Below are 8,569 nucleotides of genomic sequence, written 5' to 3'. Positions count from 1 at the left end.
AAAAATAAGCAGATGTCACTATTTAGCAGTAAGCATGTTTGAATAACATTTAAATAAGGGCTGCCTGTAATCATAATTTTCATGATCTGTTCATCGATCCGTTATTTTTAAAGTGACACATTTTTAGTGTTTACACTGTAAAAGAAAAGGGGGGGAATGTCCTTAAATTGCTTGTTTTGTATCATCAACAGTGCAAACGTTTTAATCAAATGAAACAGAGAAAAGCAGCAGATCCTCCCGTTTGAGAAGCAAACAGAAACTTTGAGCAGCAAATGTCTGGTGTCTGATAATGAACTAAAATTAACTGATTAACAATTACTTTTCTTGCTATTTGACTTGCAAATCAACACTACTATACTAACATTATAGTCATTGTAGTGGTAAACAGTATCTGCATGCTCTACTCTATTGTGTATACAAATGAGTACACTGTGAAATAAGCGTACGAGAAATCACATTACTTAACTGTACTAACAAGAATGGAAGCAGTGTGCTCCAGTGGATGTTCGTCAAGCTGTGACTTTGCTAATTAACTCATACAAAAAGAAAAACAAAGATGTAATAATTGTTTTTATAAGATCTTCCCAGAGCTTTCTCGCGCTTGGATTACTTTTTTTTTCATCAGCAGCCCGCCTGTCTCCTTTGTGCATTGCATTGCATTGCAGGACAATAGTGTACATCACCTTCACACTTTAAACCAATCATTTTCTACGTAATTTCATATGCATACTGGATTTTTTGAGAAAACTCTGTTGTTACAACATGCGCAAAATTTGCTTCCAGTTCGTACACAGAATGTAATCGGGACGCAGCTTCAGTTGTTTGCAGCTGTTGCTTGAAACACTTTGTGAAATCATTCCTTAAATATCTTTTGTAATCAGTCAAAACTGTTTAATTAACTTAACGTTTACAGTTCCATAAAATACTGAGTGTTTTTTTTTTTAATTGACATTGAACCAATACTCCACGTAAACCAAGGTTTTTAGGACTCCTGCCTTCGCCAAATTCTTGCTCTGCGGCCTCCTCAACACCAACACAGCCTTTCCTCCAGCCACAACACTCCCAGTCTCTGCTGCCCAGTTGTCCCAGTGAGGCAAGTCCTGCCAAGTCTTCACGCGGTTGTCTTTGGAGTTTGACAACACATGTCTCCGTCCGTCTGTCCTCAGACTTTTCCAGTTTAGGAATGTTGTCCCTGCCTGTTACAGAAGCACAAAGAGTCTTGTCTTTATCCACATCCGTCAAGATCAGATTCTCTCTCTCTCTCTCTCTTCCACGAGTCCAATTTTGTTTCCACGCGTGTTTTGTATCCACACTGTCGGCATTCAGCTCAGCAGGGCTGCGCTGCTGCTGCTGCACAGTCCTCCGTAGCACCGAGCTGCAAGTAGACCAGAAGCGGTTACAGAACAAAACTGCCGTCTAACGGATTCTTTCAGTTTCTCTTGTCAGTCATCCCATAACAGCAGCAGAGCAACAGCGGGAGTGAAGGAAAGAGGCTAAAGCTGATGTAGGAGTGAAGTGGGAGAGTCTCAGCAGAGTCTAAAACCAATACAAATCCTTGCTCTTATCCTGTGCCTGCAGACCTGAGAGATGAGGAAAGAAAGGAGGAAAAGAAAAGGCAGTGGAAGAAAAGAAAAGCAAGAAAAGGGAGATTAGAAAAAGAAGCGCAAATGTCTTGTAGATAAAAGCGGGAGGAATTGCCCGAGGCAGAGAGGGGATGAAAGCAAGACAGCAACAGAAAAGGAAGTTGACAGCTCGTGTTAAGGTGCTGATTGACAGTCAGTTTGTTGGTTCAAACCACTTGTGGTAAGTTGATCTGAGGCAGGGGGGGAAAATGTTCATTTAAATCTGGTTTTAATGCTTTCAAGTTGTTACTTTGCTGCAGGGTCATACTGGATGTCGGTAATGCTGCTTTCATTTCAACACTTGAACAATGAGTTCTCTGAATGGTTTTGCGGTTAACAGACAGGTGCAGGACATTTTCAGTTCATCACAACGGAATCCTTCAAATGCAATAATGTTATCATTATTGACAGATGTCAGCTTGACGTCGATGTCGCTATTTACAAAGCGTTTGGCTGGTTTTAGTTGTGGTTTTCACATCTGTTGAAAATGAAAAGACCACACACGCTCCAATCATTTTAATATTTGACCACATTGGTTCGTTCTACCGAGAATGTACATTTTTGTTATTTTGTGTCACCACGCCACTCTTTTTGGTTTTGGTATCTAGCGACGGTTCAAGTGTGTGAAATATAACCAGTGTTGTGAAAAGTTTGCACCTTACACACGGATTAAAGCGAACTAGTTTACGTCCATTTCTTTCACTTTTTTAAAAAACAGCATTTTCATCAGCACAAAAATCCTTAGGTGCTAGAACATAAACTGTGCTTACGCTCATTAGTTGTAAAAAGATACTTTCATTTCACCCTTCACGGAAAACATGGTCGCATTCAAGACTGTGTATAACTACAATAAAATAGATTTTTAAATTTAACAACCTGGCAAAAGTGAGCCAGTACTTGAAAATACATAAAATCACTTGCTTTTTGTTCAACCTTTTGTCCAAAGCAAATCCAGTTGTTTCCAATAACATTCTTGTGGACGACAATTAATACATATTTTCAGTGGAATTGATCTCACCTGACCGAATTAAATAGACTACAACAGCAAATCCACAGTGATATTCACACACACAATTCTGTTAAACTGCTCCAAATGTTCTGTATGACCCCGAACACCATGAATAATTGGAAAGTGTTGCTAAAGGACATCGGCTTGGTGATTGTGGTGGATTTCATGGTCGAGAATAACTGAGAATGAAACTTTCTCAACTTGTTGGGCTTGTAACCCTTTAAAACAGAGGTCTTCACCGTTTTCAGGCCAAGGACCCCCTCGCTTACAGTGACACGGTGGAGGGACCAACTAATCGTATAAAATTGTGTTGCTTATTAAACCGATTCTATATTGGCATTTCTACATCACAATTCCACAACATAACATTTAACAAATAGGAAGATTTATATTGGCTTACTATAGGTTGTATTCATGTTAATGTGTATTTTTGGACATATTTAAATTTTGGAAGAAAATAAGTTTGGGATCAAATCATTTCGGGAACCCCCTGGACTAACTCTGAGGACCCCATAGGGGTCTCGGACCCCGTGTTGAAGATCTCTCCTTTAAAAGACTGTCAACTTGTTAACCCTTTGTAAATAGTTCCAGTACATGCTGAGCCAACCCTGTCTCCAAGAAATTAAATTTATATGTAAATAATTGGCCACTACATTTTGAAGAGAATATAATACTGACCAGTTGACGTTTTCTACATAACATAGACAGGAGAATAAATATGCATGGCAAGTTGCAAAAAATATACTTTTACGGTTATGTTCAGGCATTAACAGCAGTTTGTTAAGGTTGGGCAAAGATCATAGTCTCGTTAAATACAAAATAAGTTCACAGTGACTTAATTCATAAAAATAACATTTAACCGAAATCATAATTTTTCCTAACGTAGTTAGAGTGCGTTTGTTGCCTGAACCTTACCACACAGGGGACTGGATGTGAACTCCAGACTCTGGAATCATAGTCCTACAGTTTGTACGTTCGGTCTCCACATAGACCACCTCCCAGTGATCATGTTTGACAGCAGAACGTAATAGGAAAAACTATTTAGTTCTTTATAAATGTCATTTGTAGAAGACCGGGTAGGCTGAGTCGAGCAGAGAGCACTGTATAATTTCTCTACTAGTTTACCAACAAAACAAAAAAGAAGCATATAACCTCACTAAATTAGCAAAATAAGGTAAGGAATCACTGTCCTAGATCAACTTACAGTTCAAACATTTGGGTTTTAGGTTTTTGATTAGAACTGGCAGATGGCTTGTTAGCCCCCGACAGAGGACCACTCGATGTTTTGTCATACGTTGATGACAGATGGTGTCATTCTGCAACAATTTTAACATTTCTGTCTATTGCATCGATGTCCCACTGTTGATCATCCTGGAGTTTCCTTCATGTTTTACAATTCCTTATTTCATATTTCTTCAGATTGTAAATAACTTTGATTTAGATTTTCAGTTATGCTTGTGGTGAAACGTTGACAATACCTGTGTCCATGTTGAGTCCGATCTCTGCTCCAGGTCCGGTGAAGGTGCCGCTCCATGCTGAACCCGTCCCCGACTCCCCCTTCCCTCCCAGGTCACAGGGCGAGGCGCTGGGCCCCGGCACAGAGCTGCCGGACGTCAAGCGGTGATGTGGCCTCACTGATGGCACCAGCAGAGAGCCGTAACGTGGGTCGAACGCTGTGCCGTACATCTCATGAACCCCCGGACGTGGATATGCTGAGCCCTGGCTGCCTATAGCGCCCCCTAGTGAGTATGGATGGTGGTGGTGATGGTGGTGGTGACTGGATGGGTGCCAGGAGTCTGGGCTGGGCTGGTGGAAGTGGCTGTGCAGGGAGGCAGAGGAGTACGGGTCCCCAGTGAAAGAGAGCTCTGTGTGGGGAGCTGACAGAGCGCTGCCCAGCGTGGAGGAGACCGACGGCTGGTAGGAGCTGTTCCAGAAGGACGGAGGGAAACTTCTCTGGCTCATAGGGAATGATCCGTCTGGTGAGAAAGAAATCCAGACAGGTGTGTTATAAAGGAAGCTCATTTACCCAGGCGGAAGCTTCACTGACTTCAGAAATAGATTGACAAGTTATTCCAAGGTCCACTTTCAGCATATATTTTTGCCACAAAAGCTCATTTTAAAACTATTCCTCTTTAAATGTGCCTTTTGTTCATATCTTATTCAGCTCTTACTTTACACAATTGATAAGAGCTGAAATGATTAATCAACTGAAAAAAATAACTGATTGATAATTGATTTGAGTCACTTTCAAAGGAAAAATATGAGTGACAACTAAATGTGACTGCTTTGCTCTGTTATATTATTGTTAATTGATCATCTTTGGGAATTTCTGTTAAAAAAAAAGCTATTGTGAAAATTGTGATGGGCATGGACATTTTATAGACAAAACACTTAACCAAGAAAATAATCAATACATTCATTGTTTAGGAAAATAATTTTAAATGTTTGATGTCTGTAATTCCCACCATCTCACTATTTGATTTAATTCAAACACAAAGTGACAAACTGGCAACTGCATATCAGCCAGTATAATAAACAAAAGAGACAGTTTTATAGCAAATTTCTCTGGTTTCAGGGAATATTTAGTGTCCGAAAATATTCTGAAAGCCATTTATTTCAAGGTGAAATTAAATCGGACTGAATGTGAGAGTAAAACTCTGGATCAAATATGCAACGGCCATCAAAAGCCAACATCAGTGCAAATCTACACAGCAGGAAAATTAAGGTTTTGTAGTTGAGCAAAGAAAAACATCACCGGACAAAAGTTATCCTTCATCTTAGCATGACAATTGTTAATCAGATGTTACCGGCTGGAAATCCACGAGAATCCAAAACAAAGTGACTAAATCCTGAGAAATAATATCGGCTTTTAACAGCCTCAGTGCCACGACATAAAAAAACACAGCAGGAATCAAGTTTACATCACAAACACACCAAAAAACATAAAAGCATTTCAACAGTGAGTGTCCTGATGACACACACACACATGCACACACACACACACACACACACACACCTCTGACGGCCTTGTGGCTGCTTGCTGCAGGGTACACAGTTGTGTGGCTGAGGGCTCGGCTGAAGTGTTCGTCCACCACGGCACTGATGTCTCCCTGGAAGTAAGTGAAGAGGACGCAGCGGGAGCTCAGGTACTCGGCTCCCGGCGGGAGCTCCTTGTCCTCCTCTTTGATGGCCGGGGGCCCCGGGGGGCCGAGCCGGCTGCCGCTGTCCTGGGGGTCTTGCATTTTGGTATACAAGGCCAGTTTCTAAGAAGGACATGCAGATTTATATATGTGTGTGTTACCAAAGGTTTTGACCTCTTAATCTCATAAAGTGCCTTTTCTTTTTTCAAAATCCTCCACAAACTGACACAAATGATGATAAACTGACATGTTAACCGGAGGGTGTGAACAAATAATAGATTCATGTTGATATTGGTGGCTTTTAAAGAGTGCTTATTACACCCAGCAGTCCAACTGGCTTTTAATTTACCGCTGTAGCACACAGATTTACTATCACGTAAAATGCTATCAATAATACGTTTGCAACTCGTTGTTTCTGCACTGACTGAAAAACTCTTTTTCATAGTATTATTTTTGCTACTTAATTTGAAAAATAGAACAAAATAAAGTACAGCTTATGGTACAAAATCTATCTGCATATGAAATTATTTTTTTTAAGTACAGTAAGACATGGAACTTTTTAAAATAATGATAATATTACATGACAATAATTATTATTATTAAAAGCACAGTTAATAATAAATATAAATATTCAATAATACACGACAAATGTATTAGACAAACTAGACAAAATAACTGATAATTAAAATCTTAGCTAATAAACAGTGAACAAAATAAATCTATTTTAGAACTGTGATGTACACTGGCTGATCCTGAGTCTGTTTAAGTGGGACAAAGTGAGTTTTTGTAAAATATGCCTGGATGTTGACAGAGATTTTAAACGGTCTGGAAGGCCTCACAAAAAGCTGCTGCACTCAGTAAGTCTGCTTACAGAAACAAATGTGACATGAAAAAGAATTATACTGTGCCGCAAAAAATAAAAAAAAATAAAAAAAATAAAGGTATCAACAGGCAACACGTTATGACATATTCATTTTAATCGTATATTACGGGCTTTGCTCATTCAACATTGTAACATTTGGAAGGGGATCAGACTTAATTAGTTAGTCAATTAATGTGTTCGACTAATGGCCTCAAACCAAGAGCCAAGTTTGGATCTAAAATGTCTTTACGCAAAAACTCCACCAAACTATTTTATAACTTGTTAGGGAACTATATGATTCAGCTTGGACTTCAATAAAGTTATTTATTATTATTATTTTTAAAGTAGCAATTCAAAAAAAGATTTTGAAGTTTTTCTTTCTACCTTTTGCTCATTGAAATCAGAAAAGAAAAGCAACAAACAATCTGTCAACAAACTGCTGACCCGAAAGAAAGTTTAATATTTCGCTTCAAATGTGAAGCTTTGCGCAGTAGACCATGCCTCGCATTTCAGTGTTTCTACGCGCTGTTTAGCAATATTTACTAGCTATAATGTTACGTTAATGACCGTATAGAAGTTTGAATGGCTGCGGGTTTAAAATGTTCTCCGGGGTCGATATTTTAATCTCCTATATTTGCACGCAATTACAGTTTAATTGGCGGACTTCAAACCCTAAATATTAAAGTTGTCTGCACCCTACACTATAAACACATTTAAAGATAATTAGAGCTCTTTGAAACTGTATCTGATTATTACCTGGTGGTGATAGGGGCTGTAGGAGGAGAAGTAAGGCTGAGGACCAAACACTTTGTACATCACATCCAGGCAGCTCATGGCGAAGAAATCACGGAGAAGAACCAAGCTTCATTTAGAGAGCAGCTCTGCTCAGGCGGAGAGGAAATGGTAATCCCGGTGGCGGAGGACACGGTGGGCAGGGGAGAGGGTCTCTCTCTCTCTCTCTCTCTCTCTCTCTCTCTCTCTCTCTCTCTCTCTCTCTCTCTCTCTCTCTTTCTCTCTCTCTCTTTCTCTCTCTCTCGCTCTCTCTCTCTCTCTGCCTCGCTGCTGCTGCCGCGCTGCTCTGCGCTCTTTACGCACTGGACCGCGGCCGGGCGCACCGGGTGGGAAACCCCTCCGCCCTCCTCCCTCCCTCCATTCACCCAGCCCGACGCCTCCCTCCTGCCAATCAGAGGCCAGAGCTCCACCTCTGCCTTAATGGGCTTGTAATTACGGGAAACCGAAATCATGGCTTCTATAAAGCTATTTTAACTCAAAGATGTACAATGGTTGCTCCCGCAGCCTAAAATATTAAAGAAAATAATGTAACACACTTTACATTCACAGTTCTATGTAATTTCACATAAATGTTGCACATTTCATATTTCTGAGGTGGTGCAACCTGACAGTTATTATCCACATATGAATTAAATTTAAGTGTTGGTGTAAGCTTTATATAATCAAATCTGGGCTTTATTCATTTTATCGATATCTTATTCCTTTTCAGTGTCCTGAAACTAGTGCTGTCAATCGATAAAAAAAAAATTCACTAATTAATCGCACAATTTCCCGTAATTAATCGCAATTAATCGCTTTCTTTCTTCTTAAGAATAAAGTATGTTATAATGGATATTTACAGTTTTTCTCAGTCGCTTTGGTGCTTTTCTCAGATCAGAATGAAAATTATCATAACTATTAGTTCAACCTCCACAACATTTAGTCATTTGTGCACATCATAGTAGCAATTTCTCCTTCCTCTGAACACATGCAAATGCTTTTGGACATGTATCATTTGCTTTCATACAATTCTCTGCTGTTTTATAACATTATCATTTGCTTATGTCATGTCAGTCAAAATGAACTATACTTATGGATGCTGAATAGTCGTTCCCAATAAAACTAATAGTCTTCATTTCATTGCTTGAGTCATTACTCAAGCAAT

At 39.6% G+C, this 8,569-nt stretch overlaps 1 protein-coding gene across 2 annotated transcripts; it reads right to left on the bottom strand.

Moving 5' to 3' along the window:
* Positions 1 to 283: 283 nt before the first annotated feature.
* vgll2a (vestigial-like family member 2a) lies at positions 284 to 7,639 on the bottom strand. 2 transcript variants are annotated; one of them, XM_084030330.1, is made up of 4 exons: positions 7,390 to 7,639; positions 5,648 to 5,894; positions 4,110 to 4,607; positions 284 to 1,580 (listed from the first exon to the last, which is right to left on the bottom strand). In XM_084030330.1, the coding sequence occupies exons 1-4, from the start codon at positions 7,465 to 7,467 to the stop codon at positions 1,537 to 1,539; spliced, it is 867 nt and encodes a 288-aa protein (XP_083886456.1). In that variant the 5' UTR covers positions 7,468 to 7,639; the 3' UTR covers positions 284 to 1,536. The 2 variants fall into 2 exon arrangements, with proteins under 2 accessions (XP_083886456.1, XP_083886455.1); XM_084030329.1 differs by having other exon boundaries at positions 284 to 1,375.
* Positions 7,640 to 8,569: the final 930 nt, after the last annotated feature.

The sequence above is a fragment of the Eutrigla gurnardus genome (assembly GCF_963514095.1).
Source record: "Eutrigla gurnardus genome assembly, chromosome: 16".
NCBI lineage: Eukaryota > Metazoa > Chordata > Actinopteri > Perciformes > Triglidae > Eutrigla > Eutrigla gurnardus.
Note: the sequence above shows the minus strand (reverse complement) of the source record. Positions and strands in the feature narration are given on the sequence as shown.

Bases quoted from the DNA above. Each gene is read 5' to 3' on its own strand.
- vgll2a (XM_084030329.1), bottom strand. From the start codon at position 7,467: ATGAGCTGCCTGGATGTGATGTACAAAGTGTTTGGTCCTCAGCCTTAC. The intron at 5,895-7,389 runs GTAATAATCAGA...TGTCCTTCTTAG, and splicing joins ACAGCCCCTATCACCACCAG to AAACTGGCCTTGTATACCAA. The intron at 4,608-5,647 runs GTGTGTGTGTGT...CTTTCTCACCAG, and splicing joins CAGCCACAAGGCCGTCAGAG to ACGGATCATTCCCTATGAGC.